Here is a 27,156-nt window from a genome sequence, read left to right as displayed (position 1 = left end):
AGATGTCTGGCAGCATGAGCTCTGGGTACGACAACCTCACAGAGGAGAGATAAAGTGATGCTGTAGGCACTAGGCTCTACAGACGCCAGCTCTTGGTGAGTTCCCATAAACACACATTTCAAGCAAGTAACAGAGTAACTATTTTACTAGGGCTGCTGAAAATAAAGGGTGTGACTGGCCCTAGGCATAAGGACTTCAATAGGGATAATAAAGTTCAAAGCAACAGTCCTAACTCAACCCCTAAGAGCCATCCAGAACAGGGCGAGGAAGCAAAGGTGGCTGCCTGTTTCCTCCTGCTGTAGCTATTGCTGACACTGTACCTGCAACAGCATTTACACAGCCTGCTCCCAGGCTGGACCTCCAGCCTCTACTTTTCTCCTGAACTGGTCCCCTCTGATTGCAGGATATACTTCTTTTTTCCCCCCTTGTACCTGTGATTATAAGCTTGCTGGATACTGGACCTGGTAATATAGTGCAGTCCTCTGGTTAGGTACTTTCCCACTCATTTCAAGTGACAGGAAGGAGGCAGCAGGTTCATTTATATTCTAAGAACAAGTGATCCTTTGCTGACCATATGAGGAGGCACAACATTCTTGTTAGCTTCTTGCAGAAGCAGAAGTCTCACAGAATTAAAACAAAGACCTGATTTCCAGAGGTGCTGAGTACTTGCAGCTCCCATTGAATCCAAGGGATTTAATTTTTGTCACGTTCCCAATTAATGTATTCTGCCTTCCGCTCTCCACATCTACTTACTGTGCATTAGCCAGGATAGTAGTATCACTCATCCTTTTAAAGGTTGAACTCAATTAAAACTGCAAGTGTAAGGACTTCTGGGAATCAGGCCCTAAACTGGGCACCCAAAGACACAGACACCCAAAAAGGTAGACACTTCTGAAAATGAAGATCTCAGGGACCAGACAACTTTTGGCCTAGATAAAAAGGAAAATCACCGTGCACACCACAGTGGTGTTATTGCTTATGGTCAAATCCCATTCCACACAATACTGAATGAAACGGAAAGCATACAGTGGTAATGAATCAGAACAGGATAGAGAGGAGTCGATGTCCCGTGTTAGGACACCTGTGCCAACTTTAACATGGTAAATGATATCAAAGATGATTTATTGGTAGGTTTAACAACAAATTCACTCACCCTTTTGACTGCAAAGACTCTTCAAGTTATAAATCTTCATTTCTTTTTCCTCTACCTCTACACTTTTTTCTCTTAACATATTTTTAATCTCACTATGTTTTATGCTCTTGTTTGCTTTCTTCAAAACTAACATAAAATTAGCCTGTTTGGGTGGTAAACAGAGTCTGTTTGAATGTATTCAAGGGTCCCCCCATATATTTTCTTTTAAATGAACTAACAAATAAAACAACATACCATCTCCTTTTCCAGAGTTCAATATTTAAAGATTATTGTAAATCTTAAAATATCTTTTGGCATCCAAAGATCTACAATGCCATATCATTGCAGATCTTTATAGATTCTAAGGCCAGACACGACCATTGTGATAATCTAGTCTGACCTCTTGTATAACTAAGGCCATAGAACTTCCCCAACATAATTACTGTTGGAAGGAGAGTAGAGCTTTTAGAAAAACATCCAATCTTAATTTTAAGATTTGCAGTGATGGAGAATCCACAACCACCATTGGTAAATTGTTCCAGTGGTTAATTACCCTATCATCTCTGCACCCAGATGTTTCAGAATAGCATTTTATGATACATTAGCCCATTGCATGTTTTGCCTTAGAGTGAGATCATATTTGGAGAACAGGTAATAACCATAATTAAGCATAAAAACTGTAAAGCATGTTTCTTTCAGGTTATAGTATTCATTCTGATGGGTCTGCCAAACATTGCTAGACATGGCTAACTTCAGATTACCTTAATCTATCCACATCAGTGCTCCATGTTCACCATTATTCATTTTAATTGTGTACTTTGAGCTTCAAGTACATTTTGTGAAATAGATCATTTCTGACAAATTAATTCATAGATACTCTTCCACTCTGCAGTTGTCATAGCAGCCAAATGATCTATACTCTGACAACATAACAGTGATGCAGTTCAGGGTTATAGGTATGTTATAGAAAATGAAAAAGCTGACTTGAATTTTTACTTAATCTACTGATAATTCTGCTCCCTACTTGTGACGAGTCTTCAGTATCCAACATTACCTTGCACAAGCTTGCAATAAAGGGAATATAAATATAATTGCAAATAATATTGTACTCACTTTTCTATGATCACATACAACTTTATTTAACCAGCAGCAGTTAAACAGGCCAAAACATAGGCCAAAACATTGTCCAGAGTTCATATTAAATTGAGGTTGCCTGAAGTTAGCCATCTGAGCACTTTCAGCTCCCACTGAATTCAATGACCAAAGCGTAAGTGCTTAGCACTTTTGAAAATCAGGCCATTTTAATTAGGTGCTTAAATGTGCATTTAGGAGTGTCATTTTTGGCACCCAGGTTTGAAAATATTGACCATGATAAATTAATCAGCTTGAGGTTTGTAACTTTCAAGAGTGACTGGCCCAAACAGAGAATATCTATTACCTTACTTGATAGGTTACCTTTATGATCACACCAATGTGCACTATCAGACAACATAATGAAATCAGGGCCTTGACATGCCTCTGGGAGGAATCCCAATTGTCAACAGGAAAGGAGATTTCTTTTTTGATGAATTGTTTTAGTTTCATTCTTTCAGTAAGAACCTAAGTGAAGAAACTCCAGTGTGCCTGACCAGTACTACATTTGAAACTGACAGGTGTTGATTAGGGAAGCTTTGGGAGGCTTATAGCAGAGATTTTTCATACTGAGAGGCACTGTTGTGTTCTCTCATGGGCAAGTTAGAACTGTGCTAAATCAGTGAGAGAAAGAGAGAGAGAGAGGCAAAAAAAAGAAAGAGATGCAGTGCAGACCTTTTCAAGTGACCTTTATTTTCTTCTAATGCATCTCCTGGTTTGCAATACATGTAAGCAATAATGATAGCAGTGCAAGGCAATTCCTGAAGATTAATTACTGGCTAGAAGGAGTTGACAGCCTCAGATGCAGCTGAGTGCTACTATCCAAGCTGGTCATTAATTCCTCTGAAATGTCCTGTACTGAGGTTATCATTGCTATTATAAATAGAAAATAAAATTTTAAAAAATCGTAGTTAAATGGCCTTTTATGTAATGGGTGGGGGAGTTTGAATTTGTATGCACAAGGCTATTGCTAAAGAATTAATGCCATAGTATATTAGACAATCAGACTGGTGGTGGTGTCATCTCTCAACATTACCTCCAGCTGGTAAGCATCAGTGAAAAAGTGAGAAATCTGCATATCGCTGTGTGTGATAGAAATTATTTAGGTTCATAGCATATAAAACCAGCAGCACACTCTGCTCATTCAATGGCATTTACATACCACAGCAATGGAGGCTGCATGAGAGCCGAGACAGATAAGGTAATTCAAATAAATAACAAATGGATCCCAGGACAAATACTTTGTGTGTCATATAAAAGTTTGCATCTAAATTGTAGGCACCAACCCTGCAAAAATGTACTTAACTTTATGCACTGGGAGTATTCCCATTGAGTGAGTAAAGTTAGGCACATGTGGAAGTCTTTGAAGGATCAGGGCCAAAGCTTGTACGGATAGTGAAAGTGTATCTTGGCAAGGACTATGCTTGCGAGTGTTTACCAATCAAACAGTAAAACACAAACATACATTCATATTCTCTGGCATTGTGCTGAATTGCTTATGGTTAATCTTAACATGCCAAGATAGGGGAGTTCATTGAATTATAATCCTCAAAAAATGCCCTACTAGTCAATGGAGGAGAATGGAAGCCTAAATTGCAGCAAATTACAATGTAACTTCCTCAGTTGCTATGGCAATGGGTGTTATAGAAATGCCTTTAAGTACATAAAATACCAAGTTGCAGGAGATAACTTATTAATTAGCCCAACAAAGGACATGCTTCTGTGAATCAAAGTCTTTTCATCAGGCCATGATGGATAGCAAGATAATCTATACTGTGTAGTAGAAGACTGTTAATTCAGAGCCTAAGTCAAAATCTGATCAAAGAGAGATGGGGCAAGATTTTCAAAGGTATTTAGATGCCCAAAGATGCACACAGGTGCCTAGTGGGATTTTCAAAACACCTACATAGTTGGACACCTAATTTCCATTGATTTCAATGGGAGTTAGGTGCCTAAATACCTTTGTAAATCTGGTCCGTGGTGTAGAAAGATGTGAAACAATCATAGGTGTGGAATGGTGCTTCCCACAATTAATAGTTCTGTCAGGATTACAATGACTCTGTGTTCTATCAATCAAAACAAAAGCACAGGGTGAGGACAAAACAAATCAATATATTTGAAAGCACACAATCTTCCTCCTCATTTTAACAAAACAGCATTAGAGGAACACATCTAATAGAGAGATTACTCCATTTCTAGTGTGGCCATACTGGTGGTAAAGGAGACACAATGCAGACGAAGACAAACCCTAGGGGCATTAATGGACCTCAAAATCTGGGCAACGGAAGCACTGGTCTGACCTCCACAGATCCACCCTTGTCTCCAAAGCCAGCCTCCTGCTGGAGCCCAGAATGACTAGGATGTGGGGCAGCTCCCACACCATAGATTTCTGCTGCAATGCTGATTTGCACTCTTTTTGCCAGCAAACAGCTAAATCTGAGCACCTATCCCCTCTATTCTAAACATTGCTGCCAGATTGTCCTCTCCCCTTGGCCACAGCAGAAAAAAGTGAAACTCTGGTCCATTCTTTGGGTCCCCATTTTCTGTGTGGGAGAAGGAGCAGTGGAGATAGGGGAAGAAGATTAGTAGGAAGAGAGAATGAAGAACCAGGAAAGAAATGGTATTGGGCAGAGGGAGAGAAAGATGGAAATATAATATTGAGGAAGAAAAGCAAAGACATATATAAGATGGAAAGGAATGGGAGAGTGAGAGAAAATAGTAGGTCCGGTGCAAGAATAAAGAAACTGAAGACACAGACAGAATGAAAAAGGAGAAGCACAATGAGGGAACAATGGTGAAGAGAGAGCTACCCATGAAAGAGCCGTTCATTCACTGTGCACCTCATTACACATCTTGCACAAAGTGCACTGAGAGTCTAATCCTGAATGAGATGAAAGCTCTCATCATATTAACTGCAATTTACAGGGTGAATACAGATAAACCGAGGGCCCTAAGGAGCCCTGCCTCATTAACTGTATCATACAAAAATGAGTAACTTTAAAAGGTACACCATGATACATGCAGAGTCTTGCCTCCTTCAGGACCCAATGCAGTTTCATTGCAGTGACTAAAAAGACTCCTACTGATTTCAGTGGGAACTGGATTGGGCCCTCAAATGCACAGATTACAAAACTGTCATCTACCACATACACACTTTTGCACTGGGCTGGTGCATACACTTCAAGAAATATGTAATGCTGATGTACTTACACAGTGTGCCAGGATTGAGACTCGGGTCATGCGCTGCATATATGCAGTGCAACCGACTTTATGCCAAACATGATCTAAAAGAACTAACGTTCATATCAACTTCACTGCCAACACACAAAGTGCCATTTCCAAAGTCCCATAGTTAGACCAAATCAAAAACAATTTCCACTAGAACACTGAAAGTCTCTTCTGAATGACAGGTTCCTGCCATACTTCAACATTTAATTCCCAGATGGGAGCGGGCAAAGGAGACAAAGGGAATTGCATTCTGAGTTACAGTATTTGTTACTTAACTGGTGCTACAGATCAAGCAACTGGAACTACTCACAATGGGTGAAATCCTGGCCTTGGTAAAGTCAATGGCAAAACTCCCACTGACTTCAATCAGGGCCAGGATTTCATGCCATCCTTGTTTGATTGGATCTGAGAAACCAGCCACTATTTTTATAAAATGCATATCCAAAAGAGTACATTTTTTCAACTATTATCTAAAATCCAAAGGGCATTCTTCTCCATATAACAACAATGTTAAAGTCAAAGTGCTCGTATAATGCCGCTTTAATATCAGAACGTTCAATGTGTTTTAGATCACGTGAGAATTAATCCTGCAATATGTGGCCAGATCCTGATGCTCACATAGGACCCACTAACTCCAGTGGGGCTGCAGGTGGGAGCAAGGTTTCACCTACAGTGTGCACCTTACAGCATTGGGGCTTTAAGGCCTGATTTTTCCATCTTTACAAATGCTGGGTAGTACCTTACTATAAAAGTAGTCCATTGATTTTAATGGAACTATTCACAGAGTAAGGATGACAGAAGGCTCTTAGGCCAGATGACTAACACCTAAAAACCTTTGAGCATTTAGACACCTTGAAATCAATGGGAGTTCGGTGCATCTGAAAAAGTGGGTTTTTTACCCACGAAAGCTTATGCCCGAAAAAATCTGTTAGTCTTTAAGGTGCCTCCAGACTCCTCTTTGTTTATGTGGATACAGATTAACACAGCTATCCCTCTGATACAAAATACCTTTGTGAATCTGAGCCTTAGTGCCAGATGTAGAGGGATTTAGATTCCTAAAGTTACAGATAGGTGCTTAAGTGCATTAGGCACTTAATTCTCATTGGACTTTCAATTGGAATTAGGTGCCTAACTTGCTTAGGCACTTTTATAAAATAAACTAGATGCCCCTCTGTATCTTCCAGCACCTAAATCACTTTGTACATCTGGCCCTTATGCCCCAATTCAACAAGGTATTTAAGCACATGCCTAACTAAGTCAATTGAAGTCATTGGTGCTACTCATGTTTCAAGTTAAACACACGACTAAACACCATGCTGACGCAGGGCCATACTGGTTAATACAGTAGTTTCAATGAAAAGGATAAATGGAACTTAGTTTCTGAAATATCTCCAGATTTGTACATGCTCAGAGGAAATGCTAACAGCTTTCTCAGCATTTGCACAGCAGCACTCCAATATCAATTTTCACTCACAGAAGGTTAATAATTCTACCAATTGAGGTTTAAATAGAAAGCAGAAATTAAATCAGAAGGGTAGCAAGTAATTTGCTATTTAGAAGAGTAGCAGTTTAAAAAATGAAATGAAATAATAAAATGAAAGAAAACAACTTTTCCCCTCCACTGGAAATGTAAATATCAACTTGTTTGGACAGTAAGTAGCAGTTTATCTCCTACTGCACAGAGTTTACTTTTCCTTTTTGCCTCCCATAAGTCCGGCCCCTTCTCCACCTGGTGGGATGGTGGGAATGGGGCCAGTAGGGGATTGGCCAGATTCCCCAAATCTGGAAGCAACATGGAGTCTGTATACAGACAAAATCAAAGTCTATAATGTGGTAGTCCTCACAACATTGCTCTATGGGTGTGAAACATGGATCTGTTACTAAAGAGCAAAAATCTAAATTATGACTAACTTCCTGGCTGAGTTCTATTAATATATGTGAAAGCTGAAATAAGAACATAAGAATGGCAATACTGGGTCAGACCAAAGGTCCATCTAGTCCAGTATCCTGTCTTCTGACAGTGGCCAATGGCAGGTGCCCCAGAGGGAGTGAGCAGAACAGGTAATCATCAAGAGATCCATCCCCTATTGCCCATTCCCAGCTACTGGAAAACAGAAGCTAGGGATACCATCCCCACCCATCCTGGCTAATAGCCATTGATGGACCTATCCTCCGTGAATTTATCTAGTTCTTTTTTGAACCCTTTTATAGTATTGGCCTTCACAACATCCTCTGGCAAAGAGTTCCACTGGTTGACTGTACATTGTGTGAAAAAATACTTCCTTTTGTTTGCTTTAAACCTGCTACCTATTAATTTCATTTGGTGACCCCTAGTTCTTGTGGTATGAGAAGGGAGTAAATAACACTTCCTTATTTACTTTCTCCACACCAGTCATGATTTTATAGATCTTTAGCATAACATATCTGGAAAGTCCCAGTCTTATTAATCTCTTCTCATATGGCAGCCATTCCATACCCCTTATCATTTTTGTTGCCCTTTTCTGAACCTTTTCCAAGTCCAATACATCTTTAAGATGGGGCGACCATATCTGCACGCAGTGTTCAAGATGTGGGTGTACCTTGGATTTATATAGAGGCAATATGATATTATCTGTCTTAAATGTGTGTGGTACATGGTAACATGGTACTTCAAGTCTGAACATGCTGGTAATTTCTAGCGATTGGTCAAGGGCTGTTTTAGAAGGGTTTTGTTTCTTTATTCACACCCTCAGTAGTTAATATGCCTCAGTAGTTTTTAATCCTCATATATTCATATGATTTCATCACGGCAAAGATTTATTAGATTAAATTAGCTGAATATGACATACACTGATTCTATAGCACCGTACTAATCTGCAATGTAGTTATACAGTCTCTCTTGCATCTATTCTTAGAATATTGCCCTCTATACAACTTGTCCTGAATATAATTGTGCGTGTATGTGTGTGTACATATGTTAGTGTACGTGTGAGTGTGCATGTGTGTAATCTCTAGACCAGCTTCAATCCGGCAGCATTATGCTGATGTCTAACAGAATGTTGGTCCTATACATTTAAAATGAATACATATAACAGTCTCAGGCTAATGAATATGAAATGTATCCATAATTAAGTGTCCTCCTTATTTTCTGTTGTCAAAGGTCTCACTGCAGTTAAACTGTCACATCTTTTCTAGCAAGCTGCTTGAGCAATCATTTGCATTAATGTCTGGCAGAGTATTATGAGCTAGTGGATTGAGTATAAGGCTCGGACCCAGGAGCTTCCAAATTCTATTCCCATCTATGCCACTGACTTTTGTTAATAATATTGGGTTTATGTAACATTATAATTAGTTTGTCATTTCAGAAACATTAGTTTGCTATTGCCTCACGATATTCTTATGGGGCAGGCAAATGTCATTGCCCCCAATTTATAAGTGAAGAAACTGAAACTTAGACAGGTTAACTGATTTGCATAAAGTCACACAACAAGTTAGTGGAAGAACCAGAATTAGACCCAAGTACCCTACTCCTAGTTCAACATTTACTCCACTACACCATTGTGCTCCCCAGATAAGTCACAGAAATCTGTCTACAGAAGGGAGATAATTATTTGCCTGCCAACCCTCCTTGGAGCTCTTGCTCAATCCCTTGTGAAGATGAGCACTCAGAAGTTAACTTGCTCTTGCAGGAATCATGACTTCTTCTTGCATTCCAAAAAGCACTGGTAGATCAGCAATGAAACCATTAAAGGTTATAAGCCAAGGGTGGGCTTTCCAGAAGTGCTGAAACATTGGCCTAAATTAGCTCCCAAAGCAGCAAATGCCAAAAACCTCCATCAGTTTCAGTAAGAGCAGAATTCGGCCAGTGCTGAATGCTTTTTAAAAATCCCACACCACATTCACATCCTGTGTTCTACACTTCACTCATTGTAATTACATCAGAACAGAATTCAGCCCTACGCAATATTTTTGCTTTACCTGTAAGGTTTAAGGTTGATGTCAGAAATTAACCAGCTTTCTTCTGCCTTTGATAGTACTTCTATGCACTATTAATATATGCCTGACTCAATGTATATTAAATGTTGAACAGGACTCCTGGTAAATCCAAATTTCTCTAACATTGTCAGATGAAAAGTCATAATTCAGTCTGACGATGACCTCTAAAATGAGCTGTGGAAATCAGAGATAACCAGCATGCAAGGTAGCTAGACCTAGCTATGAATTTTCCAGGCAATTTACTGCAGATTTTATTGGCTCTGTATTTTGTTAATTGGATTATGTCCTGAAATTTATTTTATTAGTTTGATATTAAATGAAGTCAGGCTGCATTATTCAGATGACTGAAACAGAAGAGAAAACAATAGGAAACCTCTATGTGGGAACTGAACTATCCTCTATAAACTCTAATGCATGAAGTAAAGAATACATACATGTAGAAACTCTGCCATACAGTTATAGTTCAGTCACTAAATAGAGATTTGTAAGACTCAAATAATATTAATGTTTATGCAAAATAAATAAAATGATATATGATATATAGAATTAAGATAATTCACACATTTTAATACTTTTAAAAATTAACCAAACATATTGGAGGGATGTAGTATCAATATTATGAACAGGCATGCCCTATAATAGGATTTGATATTTTATGTGGAGAATGTTGGCTGCAACCCACATCTGACTGCCACTTTGTACAGTTAATAACCCATAGATTCATAGACTTTAAAGTCAGAAGGGACCATTGTGATCATCTAGTCTGACCTCCTGCACACTGGAGGCCACAGAACCTCACTCACTCCTGTAATAGATAATTAACCTCTGGCTGAGTTACTGAAGTCCTCAAATCATGATTTAAAGAGACTTCAAGTGACAGAGAATCCACCATTTACTCGACTTCAAACCTGCAAGTGACCCGTACTTCATGCTGCAGAGAAAGGTGAAAACTCCGTCCCCCAGGATCTCTACCAATTTGACCTTGGGAAAAATTCCTTCCTGATCCCAAATATGGCAATCAGTTGGACCCTGAGCATGTCAGTAAGACCCACCAGCTAGACACCTGGGAAAGAATCCTCTCTTGTAACTCAGAGCCCTTCCCATCTAGTGTCCCATCTCAGGCGGTTGAGAATATTTGCTATTCATTTGTTCTTGTGTCAACATTGGTGCTTCACTTTAACTCCTTTCCTTCCCTAATATTTATCCCTGTGATGTAATTATAGAGAGCAATCATATCTCCCCTCAGCCTTCGTTTGGTTAGGCTAAACAAGACAAGCTCCTTGACTCTCTTCTCATAAGGTAGGTTTTCCATTGCCCTGATCATCCTATTAACTCTTCCCTGTGCCTGTTCCAGTTTTAATTCATCTTGTTTAAACATGGGAGACAAGAATTGTACCAGTATTCCAGATGATGTCTCATCAGTGCCTGATATAATGGTACTAACACTTCCCTGTCTCTACTGGAATTAACTTGCCTGTTGCATCCTAGGACTGCATTAGCCTTTTTCACAGCAACATCACATTGACGATTCATAGTTATCCTGTGATCAGCTATTACACCCAGGTCTTTCTCCTTCTCTGTTGCTTCCAACTGATATGTCCCTAGCTTATAGCAAAAAATTTTTTGGTTAGTCCCTAGTGCATAACCTTGTATTTCGCCCTATTACATTTCATCCCATTTCTATTACTCCAGTTTTCAAAGTTGTCCAGATCTTCTTGCATATTATTCTGGTCCTCCTCAGTACTGGTAATACTTTCCAACTTTGCATCATCCGCAAATTTATTAGCACACACCCACATTTTGTGCCAAGGTAATTAATGAAAATGTTAAATAAGACCGGTCCCAAGATCAATGCCTGAGGAACTCCACTAGTAACATCCCTCCAGCCTGACAGTTCACTTTTCAATATGACCCATTGTAGGCTCTCCTTTAACCAGTTCCTCATCTACCTTTCAATTACCATATTAATCCCCATCTTCTCCAATTTAACTAATCATTTCCCACATGGAACTGTATCAAATGCCTTACTGAAGTCCAGGTAGATGAGATCTACTGCATTTCCTTTGTCTAAAAAATCAGTTATCTTCTTAAAAAAGAGATCAGATTTGTCTGGCATGATCTATTTTTTGTGAAACCATGTTGTATTTTATCCCAGTTACCATTTACCTCCAGCTTGGATCTGATCTCGCTGCCACCATCCAAAATTTCCAGGGTTTTGGCCCCCTCTGGTCTCCCCAAAACCTTCCCTGGAGGGACCCCAAGACTCAGAAACCCTGAGCCTACAACAAAGGGAAATAACCCACTTCCCTTCCCTCTCTCTCTCCCACCCAGACTTTCCTCTCTGGGCTAACCTGGGAGTATTGATGCAATCTCTTTACATCACAATACCAAGAAGCATATCTCCTCTATTCCACAAAGAGACAAACCCCAAATACAAGGAAACAGAAGAGATTCTATCTCTCCTCCCCCTTAGCTTCTTCCCGCCCTGGGACACTAGGAGAGTTAAACACAGAGCGTAGTGTTTCCCCTCCCCCCTGTCTTTCCTTTCTCCTTAACCAGAGAAAAACTCAAACAGGTTTTAAAAAGAAAGCTTTATATAAAAAAGAAAGAAAAAAGACATAAACATATTCTCTGTAACAAGATGACAATACAGGGCTATTGCTTATAAGAAAAATATGAATAAACAGTCTGATTCAAAAAGATATCCAATTTGAAACATTCCAGCAAGTTACACACATGTAAATACACCCAAAACAACATAAAAGCCTATATTGTTTTTCTACCTGTACTTACAAGTTGGAAGCAGAAGATTAGAAGAAGAAAGAAGCTTCTCATAGCTGAGAGACAAACAAAAGACTCAGAGTCCAAAAATTCCCTCCCTGACTTTGAAAAATCCAGTTTCCTGATTGGTCCTCTGGTCAGGTGTTTGGTTTCCTTTGTTAACCCTTTACAGGTAAAAGAAATATTAACCCTTAGCTATCTATTTATGACAGTCCTTAACTCCTTTCTCTTTAAAATGTGGTCCAGAACCACCTTCTGTTGCTCAGAAAGCTCTGTTAGTTCTGGAAATGCCTAGCAGTTGCACAGCATCTTTCTTCCTGAAATTCCAAAACTTTTAAAGCACACTCAAGACCAAGTAATCACCTGAAGGAAGTAAAAACAAAAGTCATATTCCAGCTGTAGACTTAGGACAGTGACCTTACAAGAAATACATCTCTCTGATAAGGATCATCACACTCTTATTTTCCTCCCAGATATTCACAGTGCAGGTTTCATGTGACCCATGTCACTAAAACATTTCAGTTAGTTGTTGATAGCAGATATGTCTGTCAAAAGCCAGCCCTTAAATAAAAGATCTGACATATGAAGTGACCTTCTCCAGTGACTGCCAGAGAAGAGGGGAACGACAGCCTGCAAGCCTATGCATTTTCTGAGAGGTGTTCTGACAATAAAAAATTATAGTGATTGTTTTTCCTATCAGCACCCTCAAGCTACACCTGATATAGGAGATTTGGAACTAATTTTTTCAAAAACTCAGCAGTAGGTGAGAAACATGATTTCTAATATACATTTGGGAACAGGGCCGGTGCTACCATTTAGGCCAACTAGGCGGTTGCGACACCTTAAATCTGAATGAATAAATGAAGACTTGGCACACCAGTTCTGAAAGGCTGCCGACCCCTGCCCTACAGGCTTAGTAAAGAGTTCTAGGAAATTGCAAAGTTTAAATGGGGGTTTCAATTGCAATGTGTTTTACTTGTGTCTATTCATGAAGATCACCTGAAAACATCAGCAGGGGTAAAATACAGGGAGAGACTGTCTAAAATAGCTGAAGTTTCAATCGAATGTGGCTTTATGAACAAAAACATTTATTTGTTCTTTGAAATGGATTGGTAGGTAGTCAGGACAATCCCTGAGGCAGAGGTGCAGTGTGCTTCTTGGGATCTGCTCCAGTGAATAAAAAGGCATTATTTTATAGATAGGGAAACGCACAAAGAAGTTTAGGGCCAGATTCTGAAACCATTGCATGAAGTTGTACTAAGCTAATGCTGCAGAATCAGATGCTAAGGCAATGTCTAGACTGAGAAAATAGGCTATGTTCTAAAGTGCATTGACCTCAACCAGAATTGACCACAACCAGCTAACACATTTTAAACACACAACTTACCTGGTCTATACTAGGTGCAAAGTCCTGTTTAAAATTATGTTAAAGCATGTTCCCCACCATGTTTTAAAGCATGGCCTCTTCTCCTCGTTTAGACCTGGTGTAAGTGGCTTGCCCAAGGTTATATAGAAAGTCTGTGGCAGACAGTCTATGAACTTCTTAGAAAATATCTTTGTTTCAAATAACTAGCACAAATAAAAACTAGAACTTTGATACCAACATTGCAATTAATTGTTTGCATTTTGCTAAGGGTCTGATTTTCCTCTGACATAACCCACATAAATCAGGAGTATATCAAGCAAACTCAATGAAGTTACAAAGGCAAAACCAGCACAAGTGAGATCAGGATCAGGCCCTGTCTGGCAATAGTAGTGTTTTTTTGCAGCCTTGATATCCATCATAAACTGCAGAGCATCCACACTCCTCACTTCTCACACTGAAACAGATAATTTTAACAGTTCAAAAAGCCCTACAGGCTATGCAAAAAATGCTCTCTCACATTTACAAATGAATCCAAGGCTTGAAACTCCTCTGACAGGCAGAGTAGTGAAGACTTTGAACTTGTGGCTTTTGCTATATTTTGGTATTTCCAAGAAATGGGGAAGATACAGTAGAAGGAAAGCAGGATGATGGAGGGGATTGATTATCTCTAGGTAAAGGGCTAGAGATAGCATTTTTCTCTTGCAATTTCTTTTGTATTGAGGTTTTTCTGGTGGTTTTATTTTGGGAGGAGGGGGGAGGTCAGGGAGAAGGAGGCCCTAGCCTCACTGCTGTGTAATTGAACTAAATTCTGAAAGGAATAGAAAAGAGAGGATACCAATGCTATTTATCTTAATGTTAAATTAAAGAAGAGGCAGAATGATAAGGGAACAGGATAATTAAGAGATTTAGGAAGAATTTCTTTAGATACTGATGTGGCCAGCCCCTGCACTGGGCACAAGGGGAAGGGTGTATGAAATGGGGCCTAACCATAATTGCAGCCGTTATTATTATTATTTGTATTATCAAGTGCATCTCTGAATACAAGAAATGCTCCTAGCTATCATCACTAGCTGCCTTAGAGGGGGTTGGGAGGCATTTTGCCTCCTCCTGCACTGGTCTATGGATTGTGCCAACTATAGGGAAGAGCATATGTTGCTCCTCCTGCATTCTTGGAATTTTCAGGAGACAGCGGTTAGTGCAGGCCACTGGTTTAAATGCACAAGCTGGCCCCTAGAGTAGCAGTCAATAAGCTACAGCAGAACCCCGTGTACTCATCCTTTACTGCAAAATTGTCTTGCAGAATCCAAATTTGAAAAGTTATGTTTCTAGCTCTTATGTGAAGAAACACTTCCAAACATGAACCAAGTATGAGCTCAGGAAGTGCGGTCTGCCTGAGCATGCAGACAGCCTGAAACAAGCTCCAAGAGGTGCTCAGTCTCCTATTCATCTCATTGGAATCTAATCATGTACATTTCAGTATCCATACTTTTAACCAATTCACTGCAGATAATTTGAACATCCACACAATGCGTTTATTCTACACACCCAGATAATTTGCCACATCATACTGGAGCTAAAATCCCACCTGTCCCCTAACCAAATACCCAAACCTCCCACTTTCATCTAACAACTTGTATAACAGTTGTGCATTTTCAATATAAATTTCTGCAGCCCACTGAAGATTAAAAATTTAAGGATATCATAAAATTCATTTAATTAAATACAAAATTAAACATTAATTAAATAATTAATACAGTTATTGTTTTATTCATTTTCACATTTAAATGAATAACCCTCCTCCCCATTTTTCATTTATCTGAGTCCTCTGAAGAATCTCCAGTATTCAGGAGTGTTGCTGAAGAATTTAAGTAACAATAATTTGTGCATTATAGTGGCATGGGAGCACCACTATAAGTTAAGGTTGCTTCACGACATCTGTTTAACGATGGACCTTTCTGGGGTCTTGGCTACACTGGCGCTTTACAGCGCTGCAACTTTCTCGCTCAGGGGTGTGAAAAAAAACACCCCGCTGAGCGCTGCAAGATACAGTGTAAACAGTGCCGCAGCACTGGGAGCGTGGCTCCCAGCGCTGCAAGCTAAACCCCATGAGGATGTGGAGTACGTGCAGCGCTGGCACTGCGACCACACTCACACTTCAAAGAGCTGCTGCGGCAGCGCTCCCTCGGCAGCTCTTTGAAGTTTCAAGTGTAGCCATACCGTAAGTCTTCTAAAATTGACATGCTTAGCTGTATTTCTTTGAAAGTTCATGTTCCTTAAGAAGTTGCAGTGTGGGGCTAGTGACCCAAAGTTGGAGTCATTTGAGGCACAGATGCTGGAGCAGTGGTGGGCAACCTGCGGCCCTTGGGCCACATGTGGCCCATCAGGGTAATCCACTGGCAGGTCGCCAGACAGTTTGTTTACATTTACATTGCCGGCCACAGCTCCCAGTGGCTGTGGTTCGCCATTCCCAGCCAATAGGACCTGCAGGAAACGGTGGCAAGCATGTCCCTGTGGCCCACACTGCCTCCCGCAGCTCCCACAAGCCTCAGGCTGCCCACCAGTGTTCTGGAGATATAAGATACAGTTTCAGAGAGGGGGTTGTGTGTGTGTGTTTTGGGTTTTTATTTTTTTTTCTCAGAGCTTGAGATCAAACTACTGATGTGATGTGGTTTATAATAGTCTCAATCAAGTTTTCAATCAACTCAGAAAGTTTTCTCAAGGTAGTGCATGACACTCATGAAATCTTTGGAGGACCCAAATTAAAAACAGTATTTAAGAAAGTGTACATTTTTTACAGTGTCCATGCCCCAATATAGAAACAGAGCTAAACAGAGTCCATCCCCACAATTTTGTGTGTTTTAAATATAAATCTTGTGAGTGCGCTAAAATCTGAATGGTTACTCAGATTGTTTTGAAATTCTCCCTTTGGTGGTTGGGGCTTGGAGTCAATCAGTCCTACTCTGGCAGCTTTTAATTCTTCGCTTTGGTTTATTTTTCAGTATTTACAGGGTGGGCCTCCGGTTATGCACGAGTACTTCTCTTAAGCAAAACCCCCTAAACTCACAACACAAAAGAAATACAGTTCCCTGCCCCCTCCCTGGGCCAATGTCTTATTACACTGGCTCTGGTTGCTGACCCTTCCCCAAACAGAAATTAACTTGATTGTTTCCCCTAAGGAGAGAAGAACGGCCTTCCACCTAGGAAGGTATCATAGGCTGGGGGAAGCTGTGCCTCTCCAAACAGCCAGGGATGGCCCTTCCCCCACTCTGCCCCCCTGACTCCCCCCTCCTGCTTCCCCTCCAGTCTCTCTATGGCTGCGCCACTCGCCCTCCTGTCGTTCTGGGGCTGGGGAGGATGTGGCCTTGCCACCGGCCCTCCCGTCACTCTGGGGCCCTCACAGTGCTGGGAAGGCTGTGGCCACACCGGCGCTCTGGGGTTGGGGGCACTAGCCTGTGGTAGGGGCCAATGGCTGTGGTGGTGGTGGGGACTTTGGGGTTCAGCGGGTGGTGTGAAAGGGGGGGGACCGCAGAGGGAAGGTCTGGGGTTGGGGCCTAGCCTCCCCCATCCAGCAGTTCATGCGCCACCTATGGCTGGCAGCCCTTAATTGGACTCAGGTGTCTCTAATTAACCTTAGGTAACTGTTTTTTCAGTTCATGGGCAAAAGGGCATTCACCACTTTAGGGCTGATATACCTGCGTTCCACCACTCTCTTACAGCTGTCAGGTCTGACTTTGTCACACTGGATTGGGGCCATAATCAGCAGCCATGCTCTTGAGATACTCAGTAAGGCTCCAACTCAGTAAAACACATGAACAAGTGCTGAAAGTGTTTAAAGCTGATATTCCCAAACGGTGGAAATAGGAACAAAAGTATAGTCATTTATCCATATCTTCAAACTTGGGGGATTCAGATGAAATGAGACGTTGGTCTGAACCAAAGCCACTGCTGAGTAAAAGTTTTGCAAAACCATACTCGTCCTCAATTTCTACATGCTTTACGCATTTCCGGTTGCACGAAAGCAGCTACAAGTTGCACTAAAACAGGTGCAACGTCACAAGTTGCTTAGCGTTATCATACATGCACAACAGAACATCCTTCTTTAGACACACTTCTTTGAAATATGCTGTATGTATTTTTACAATGGTCTTTAAAACTTACCCATATAGGGCTTAGTGCCAGCCATAGAGGAAGCCTTTTCTGATCCTTTGACTACAGTCGCTATGTTAAAGTCAGTGATGTGAACATGCCCTGAAATTAAATGAAACAAAAAGTATAAATAGAACTTAAAACAGCACATGAATCGTCCCAGCACCATTTATATTTAGATAATAATGCAAAGAAATGAAATGGAAGATTGGTGCCTCCTAATAAAAACTAAATTGTCTGCCCAGGTAGTTGGAAAACAATGGAATGCAACTGTTGCCACCCTTGTGCTGCTCTTTAGGTATCAGAGGGCCCAGCTCTCTTGTTTGTGGATGGTTCCCAGTGCTAAACTCTATTTAGTGGTACCTCTGTTCCTGCTTCTACCATGGCTGGTACTGACAACATTTTTTCAGAGGCAGTAGCTTTGTTCAGGAACAGCCCTAGGTTTTGTGGGGCCCTCTGTGGAGATATATGGGTACCTTTCCCACCTGTAACCAGTCCCATCACCAACACCTTCATGTATTTGTGGCTCCTCTCTACCTTCATATTCTCTTCAGATTATAGTGATCTCTTCAGCCTGGTCCTTTTCTGAGTTTCCCCAGGCAAGGAGGAAGCCAGGAAGAAAGCGGCTATACAAGAAAATTCCATTTGTTTCTGATTCAGTAACTATAAAATAAGATTCAGACTGGCAGGAGTGCATGTCAAGCCAATAGACAGGCACCAAATGACCAGTTATTTGACAGCAGGGTGTAGGACAAAGGGTATGTAGCGGAAGTAGGCAGGTGCTCTCATACTCTCACTCACCATTCTGATTTGAACATAATAAATTGAGTTGGATGGTCCAAACCTGCCACCACTAAGTTTTCCAGTAACACAGATCACTGCACGTTGTGGCTGACTCAGCCCCATTCATCTGGCTGATGCCTTGTCTCCTACCGTGTGTGCCCCAGCAGACTTTGTGGACATGCCTGTTGACTACTGGCATCATTGGAACATGCTGGGGCAGACAAAATGGAGGGAGAACAAGCCAGGAAGCAGAGCTAACATGTAGCTGTGGGGCTGAGGGAAGTAGGGAATACTAACTCTGTAATGGACTTCTGATGCTAAAATCACGAGACACTGAATGAGAATGACAACAACATTATAGTTGGCTGCCAGGCTGGACTGACACATATAGCACAGGGTTCTACCCTCCCAGGAGCCCTATATGATTGCATAGGTCACATAGGCTTAGGCCATGTCTACACTATAGACCTATATCAGTATAATTACGTCGCTCAGGAGTGTGAAAAATCCACCCCCCGAGCGACGTGGTTATACTGACCTAACCCCAAGTGTAGATAGTGCTGTGTTGACGGGACAGCTCTTCCATCAACATAGCTACCACCTCTCAGGGAGATGGAATAACTACACCGATGGGAAAAGCTCTTCTGTTGGCCTAGGAGTATCTTCACTAAAGCACTGAGGTTGCACTGATGCAGCTGTGCCTCTGTAGAGCTGTAGGTGAAGACAAGGCCACAAGCTGTCACTGGCTTCATTTTTTTGTGTTGCTTTTACATTGTGAAGCAAAAAGTAGCATAGGCATTATGCTGTTTAGGATCGCACCTGTCTGTGCCACAACATAGGTGGAGGTGTAAAGAGAGCTACCCCAACTAACCATTAACACCTATCCATTTGGATCAGAATTTTAGAAAAGTGCTGAAAATAATTCACAGTCACTGTACAGTAAGCTGTTCCTAAATTATCACCACCTTCATTACTCTATAACAATATTAGAAATCTAGTACTATCTACTTAATTGACTAGCGTAAAACACAAATGAATTATGTTAGGATTCATCTTAAAGCTTCATAGTAATTTTCTTTTACAAAGAAAATTTTCTTTGTAAGTGCAAAATTAAGGCCCTAACCACTGAATCCACAACAGTATTCAGCAGCAGTTTGTCCCCAAATGTGTATGATGCTGAAAGCATTCCAGTGTATTTGTCAAATAGCCTATGATGATCTAGTTTGATGGTTCAGTGACTATTTCAAAGCATGATAACTTATCAGTTACCAAGGGTAAAAACTACAGCTGAAATTTTCAAAGCTTCCATTTAAATTAATTGGAATTGAGCACTGAAATCCCCACTTAACTTGGATAATCTCTACCTGTGCAGTTTTCCAATGTTGTTTAGCATTCCCCCCCCCCAGCTGTGGTAGGGTGTGAGCTCCCAATGGGCCATGGACAGTCAGGTGCTCAGATGCTTTGGATAATGTGCACAAAATAAAAAGAAGATTGATATATTATTGATTTGTATTAAAGTAGTGCCTTGGGGCCCCAGTTATGGATCAGAGTTCCATTGTGCTAGGTACAGTACAAACAGAAAAGTAATGGTCCTGGTCCCAAAGAGTTTACATAAGATTAGACACAAACAAAAACTACATTTTATTAATGTTAAGGTTGAAAGTCAAACATTGAAAAGTTAGGAAGATGCCAGAATTCAGGTTACATGTGCAACTTTAATTTGGCCTCCTCGTTTGTCAATTATGGGACAGTCTTTAATTACATGATCACATACTATTTTTTCCACAGAACCCCTCTCTCATTCAGTGCACAGGATGGACTTCATTCTGGGGCTGAATCAGAGTTGTATAGTGAAGGAGGCTGTTGTCTTTAGGAACCCTGCATTCGTTGAGTGTGTAGTGAATGAGTTGCTCTGAGTTCTGGTACTCAGCACCACACATAGCCAGTTCATTTCTGCAGTTAAAGACTATGGGGAATGCCTTACTGAAAAAGATAATCATATTTCGTACAACCAGCTTGCCAATCTTGTGCTCCTAATGGCAATAGCTATAAGCATTTCAAAATGCACAGTGGAATGAAAAACAACATGGATTGCTCCAGAATAATATCCTCATTATTTCTTTGGCAGATAAATATTGAGCTCTGTGACTCAAATGATAGCATCACCAGTGATTGTCCCTGTTAGAGTGCCAGCCTGATGACCTGTCACAGAATATCTATCACATAATACCCACCCAGACTGATGCAAATATTTGATTTACAATTAAAATTCCCACTTTTATGCTGCATTGTTTTCTTTCATTTATTATATTTATTTTTCATTTAACAAAGCTAAAACAACACCCCACCTACTGTATCAGTGGTCTACACAGTTGTGGATATCATGTAGCAGACATGTCTTCATAAGGAGAAAAACCAGGAAGATGTATTTTTCCTAATTTCTTTACATCTTGCTACTGATACAAAAGCAGTAACATTGCCCATGCATACGTATGGCACTTCTCAGCAGGGGATCTCAAGTGCTTACAGACAGCAAGGACTAGTTTTGCCTGGCACTTGTGTGGAAACCAGGCATAAGTGCCTGGGTCAATCTGAGCCCCTGGACTCCCTTCCTTCTCTGCCTCTTCAAAGATGATAATTGCCTCAGAGGGAGTAAGAAGCAGCTGAGGCCATGATTCTCTCTCTTTTCTGCATTGGCCCACACAGTTGGTTGCTGGGGCCTGGTCTACACTATGCGTTTATACCGAATTTAGCAGCGTTAAACCGAAGTAACCATGCAACCGTCCATACAATGAAGCCCTTTATTTCAATATAAAGGGCTCTTAATATCGATATCTGTACTCCTCCTCGATGAGGGGAGTAGTGCTCAAATCGGTATTACCATTTCACATTAGGGTTAGTGTGGCTGCAATTCGATGGTATTGGCCTCCAGGAGCTATCCCACAATGCACCATTGTGACCGCTCTGGACAGCAATCTGGAGTCGGATGCACTGGCCAAGTAGACAGGAAAAGCCTTGTAAACTTTTGAATTTCATTTCCTGTTTGCCCAGCGTGGAGCGCTGATCAGCATGGACAGGAGATACTGGATCTGATCGCTTTATGGGGAGACAAACCTGTTCTGTCAGAGCTCTGTTCTAGAAGACGAAATGCCAAAGCATTTGAAAAAATCTCCAGACAGAGGCCACACCAGGGGCTCAACACAGTGCTGCGTGACAAGTGTAATGGAAAGCCAAAGAATCAAATGGACGCTTATGGAGGGACGGAGAGGGGACTGAGGACTCCAGCTATCCCACAGTCCCTGCAGTCTCCGAAAAGCATTTGCATTCTTGGCTGAGCTCCCAGTGCCTGAAGGGTCAAAAACATTGTCCCAGGTGGTTCAGGGTATATGTCGTCAATTTAACCCCCTCCCCTCCCATGAAAGAAAAGAGAAAAAAATCGTTTCTCGCCTTTTTTCAATGTCACTGTATGTCTACTGCATGCTGCTGGTAGACTCGGTGCTGCGGTGCTGAACAGCAGCATCCCCTCCCCTTCCTTTCCTGATGGCAGAGGGTACAAAAGGGTTGGAAACCGTCCTCATCATCTCGTGAGTGCTCCTGGCTGGCCTCGGTGAGGTCGGCCGGAGGCGCCTGGACAAAAATGGAAATGACTCCCGGTCATTCCTGGCAGACGGTACAAAAGGATTGAAAACTGTCCTCATCATAGCAACTGGAGGCTGAGCATCTCATTGCCCCCCTTCATGTCTAATGAAGATTCTGTACTGCCTGGACTATCATAGCAGCAGGAGGCTGCCTCCCCCTCATTTTATCTCACTAAAAAAATCAGTGTTTCTCATTCTTGCATTCTTTATTACTTCATCACACAAATGGGGGGATAACTGCCACAGTAGCCGAGGAGGGTTGGCAGAGGAGGGAAGCAACGGGTGGGATTGTTGCAGGGGCACCCCCCAGAATGGCATGCAGCTCATCATTTCTGTGGGATGTCTGGGGCTCTGACCCAGAGCGGCTGTTTGTCTCTCTGGTTCTCTAGTAGACTTGCTCCATATACTAGGCAGGACTGACTCTATTTTTACACAAAACATAAAGAAGGGAATGACCTGGGTAGTCATTCCCATTTTTGTCCATGCGACCCTGGCCAACCTCAGCGAGGCCAGCCAGGAGCACCCATGATAGCAGCAGATGGTACAAAATGATTGATAACTATCATCGCCAATTTCCAATTGCAGATGGTGATATAGGGCTGGTAACCGTCTCTGATACCTTGCAAAGGCGAATGAATGCTGCTGTGTAGCACTGAAGTATCTGTCAGCAGCATCCAGTACACATACAGTGACAGTGACAAAAAGCTAAACGGGCTCCATGGTTGCCATGCTATGGCATCTGCCAGGGCAATCCAGGGAAAAAGGGCGTAAAATGATTGTCTGCCGTTGCTTTCATGGAGGAAGGATTGAGTGACGACATTTACCCAGAATCACCCGCGACATTGTTTTGGCCCCATCATGCATTGGGATCTCAACCCAGAATTCCAATGGGCAGGGGAGACTGCAGGAACTATGGGATAGCTACCCACAGTGCAATGCTCCAGAAATCTACGCTAGCCTCGGTACATGGATGCACACTGCTGAATTAATATGCTTAGTGTGGCCGCGTGCACTCGACTTTATACAATCTGTTTTAAAAAAACGGTTTCTGTAAAATCGGAATAATCCCACAGTGTAGACATATCCTGGGAATAGCAGTCTGTATCATCCCAAAGAATGTTATCCCATTGCACTGTATCCCGGTGCCGTGAAAGATACAATACTCTCAGGGCCTGCGCTTCCATTGAGGCAAACTAGGCAATTGCCTAGGGCGCCAGGATTTTCGGGGGGCGGCATTTTGCCGGGGGGGGAGGGGCCCGCAGGCCGCTCCAGTGGACCTGCCACAGTCGTGCCTGCGGACGGTCCACTGGTCCCGAGCAGCTCCAGTGGACCTCTCGCAAGCACGGCTGCGGCAGCTCCACCGGAGCCCCGGACCAACGGACCCTCTGCAGAAATGGCTGCAGCAGCTCCGCCAGAGCCGCGGGAGCGGCGCGCGGGGCGGTGAAATGGCCATGCGCCTAGGGCACGAAAAGCTCTTGCGCCAGTCCTGAATACTCTATGAATCTTTCACGTAGCTACAGCAGTCACATACACGAAAAGTAATGAAGAAAAATGTTGAAATGTGAAGTCTAGAATTTTTCATATTGGTTCAAAAAGTTAAGAACACAGTGACCCTTTTTTTAGTCTAGCTTCATAACTTCTGTCTAAAATGACTTTTAGATGACATTTTGAACAAAAATAAGAGAATATTCAGAGTAATTGTGAAAAAAAATTATCAAACATTGTATCCTGGCACCTATTACAGATATTATGTACAATATTGTACCAAACAATATATCTACATTGCTTGTTTCTGGACAGTGAGAGCTGTAAAATTGGACAGTGCAAAACAGATCCAAGGTGTAGAAGTAGGTCTGAGAGTCAATAATAAAGAAATGATACCTTAACCCATGTGAATGCATGAGACCATGAAATGATAAAGATGTGGAACATAAGAACAGGCACAGTGGGTCAGACCAAAGGTCCATCTAGTCCAGTATCCTATCCTCTGACAGCCAATGCCAGGTGTGTCAGAGGGAATGAACAGAACAGGGAATCATCAAGTGATCCATTCCCTGTCACCCATTCCCAGCTTCTGGAAAAAATAGTAAAAAAGAGAGGACCATTGATGAAGGCCTATGTGACTAGAAGGTAAGTCATAAACTGTCTTAAAATATACAGATTTCATAGATTCCAAGGCTAGAAGGGACCACTGTGATCATCTAGTCTGACCTCCTGTAGAACATGAGCCATAGAACTTCCCCAAAATAATTCCTAGAGCATATCTTTTAGAAAAAATTCCAATCTTGATTTAAAAATCTGCTATGATGGAGAATCCGCCATGACCCACTATTAAAAATGTGTTCCTTATTTCCAATCTGAATTTGTCTAGCTTTGACTGTCAACCATTGGGGATTGTTTTATACCTTTCTCTGCTAGATTGAAGAAACCATCATTAAATATTTGTTCCCCATGTAGGCATTTATAGATTGTAATCAAGTCACTTCTCAGTCTTCTCTTTGTTAAATTAATATAGGAAAAGCTGTTTTATCCAGCACTTCACCATCCAGAAAGCTACATAAACTGACATTTCTGATCTTCATTGAAAGTCCGGTTTATAGTTTGGTTGGCGTGGGACCGACAGGGGGTTGGGGAGGGCTCTGGGAAGGAATTTGGGTGAGGGGGCAGGCTTGGGGCATGGGAACGAGTGCAGGGTGCTGGATCCAGGAGCTGCTCACATGGGTGGCTTCCCACAAGCAGCGACCTGTCCTGACTGCTCTTTGGTGGAGGCGTGGCAGGCAGCTCTGCAAGCTGCCTTCGCCTACAGTTGCTGCCCCTGCAGCTCCCATTGGCCACTGTTTCTGGCCAATGGGAGCTGCAGAGGCAGTGCTCGGGCTGGGGGCAGTGTGCAGAGGGCTAAGAAACAATCCCTGCAGGACCCCACTAGAAACACACCTGCTTGATGATAATGATTCCCTGTTTAGAGTTACATATTGAGACCTATTGGGTAGCTAGGTTTTAATCCATTTAAGGTGTACCATGTCAATTTGATGATATTATGATTATTAATCAAAATATTATACAGTACCAAGTGAAATGCCTTACAGAAGTCTAAGTCTATTGCATAAACAATACTAGTTTTATCAGCCAAACTTGTAAATTCATCAAAAAGGGTATCTAGTTAGTTTGACAGGATCTATTTTTCTTAAACAAATGTTGAGTGGCATTTATTGCATTACATTCCTTTAATTCTTTATTAATTGAGTCATGCATCAGCCACTCCATTAGCTTAGCCTGGACTGATGTCAGCCTGTGTAATGGGCTACATTTGTTGCTGGGGGTTGTTGTAAGAGCCAAGACCGAAACATACACAGTTATATTACTATCTGCTGCCTTACTAACAAGTAAATTATTAAGGCACCTCTTTGTGGTTGAGTATGGAGATTAGCTCGACCCAGCCTGATGCTACCTTCCTTTTGTCACTTGTGCTGTGGGCATTGTGCTCTCTAGGAGTCACAGTGCTTCCTGCTTGTGGCTTGGTCCTCTGGCTGGGTCACTATTTTCCCCTTCCAAGGGTAACAAAAGTCTCACCAGACCAGTTGTCCCAGTGCCAATCCAGATAATCTTCCTGTTCAAGACTGTGCCAATTTCCTATCGACTGGTAAACGATACTGGGCCCACCCGGTACTCTGGGTTCCAGCCCAGGGATCCTACAATCAGCAGCCAAGGTCTGTACCATCTCAAATCTTTCTGCCATTTTCCTGGGCCGTCTCCTGCTCCAGCAACTTTCTTTGCCACTCTTCTGAGTAAACCCCTTCCATCAGGGTCAGGATCTCAGTTTTCTGTGCCCCCCCCCCCTCCTTCCTGCATCGTCTCCCTCTCTCCTCAGAAGGCCAGAGAATGATTACAGAATTCCACACTACAGTCCCCTTCTGCTCTCCCTTTCTGACTTTCTACAAGCTCAGCCTGGGCTTCATCATCAATTAGTGTCAGTCAAGCCTAAGTCTTCCCTCAGGTGTTTCCTGTAAAGTTAATTTGCCTTTCCGAACCACTTTAAACCCATCAAGGTTGGTGTGGTGTGAACATCCTCATCACAGTCTGACACTCCTATAATTATCTGGATCATCCTGTTTGTCTTTTGGCACAACATTATCTTTCTTTTGGTTTTCTGGAACTTCCCCCATGTTCCAATACTTATTGAAAATCAGTGTTAATGGTCCAGTGATCTACTCAGACAGCTCTTTTAAAACTCTTGGAAACAAGTTATCTGAACCTGCTAATTTTAAAATGTCTAACTTTAGTAGCTGCTGTTTAACATCCTCCTGAAACATTAGTGGAATGGAAAGAGTGTTTTTATCATATGAGACTATGTCATCTATTTTTTTCCAAATAAATATTTATGAACACTTCTGCCTTTTTGGGGGAAGGGATAGCTCAGTGGTTTGAGCATTGGCCTGCTAAACCCACAGTTGCAAGTTCAATCCTTGAGGGGGCCACTTAGGGATCTGGGGCAAAATCAGTACTTGGTTCTGCTAGTGAAGGCAGGGAACTGGACTCAATGACCTTTCAGGGTCCTTTCCAGTTCTATGAGATAGATATATTTCCATATTCTGCATTATGGACTAGATGACCTCCTAAGGTCCCTTCCAACCCTGATATTCTATGATTCTATTATTGATAATTCTACCATTTCCATCTAGTAATAAAGCAATGCCATTGTCAGGATACTTTCTGTTCCCAATATGGTTAAAAATCTCATTCTTGCAGTCCTTAACTCTGCTGGCCATAAATTTCTCCTTGCCTCCCTTTGCTTCCCTGGTCAATTTTCTACAGTTACTAGCTTCTGATTTATATTCATTATTATCAACTTCCCTTTATTGCCATTTGGTATATTTATTTGTTATAACAGGGGAGTCACATCTTATGCAGGGGTTAGGTTCTGAAGTCAGCACGTAAGGCGAAAATTGCATATAGTCAAATGCTCATTGAGTGGAATG

General features: G+C 41.8%; 1 protein-coding gene across 1 annotated transcript in view; it reads right to left on the bottom strand.

Moving 5' to 3' along the window:
- The window catches only part of STK32B (serine/threonine kinase 32B), a 283,372-nt gene that overhangs the window by 59,630 nt on the left and 196,586 nt on the right, over nt 1-27,156 (bottom strand). Inside the window, exon 6 of the mRNA XM_032792001.1 lies at nt 17,772-17,861. Within this exon, the coding sequence (XP_032647892.1) occupies nt 17,772-17,861 (90 nt within the window). The remainder of the gene's footprint in view (nt 1-17,771; nt 17,862-27,156) is intronic.

The sequence above is a fragment of the Chelonoidis abingdonii genome, chromosome 5 (assembly GCF_003597395.2).
Source record: "Chelonoidis abingdonii isolate Lonesome George chromosome 5, CheloAbing_2.0, whole genome shotgun sequence".
Lineage (NCBI taxonomy): Eukaryota > Metazoa > Chordata > Testudines > Testudinidae > Chelonoidis > Chelonoidis abingdonii.
The sequence above is the reverse complement of the archived record's forward strand: the minus strand, read 5'-3'. Positions and strand labels throughout refer to the sequence as shown.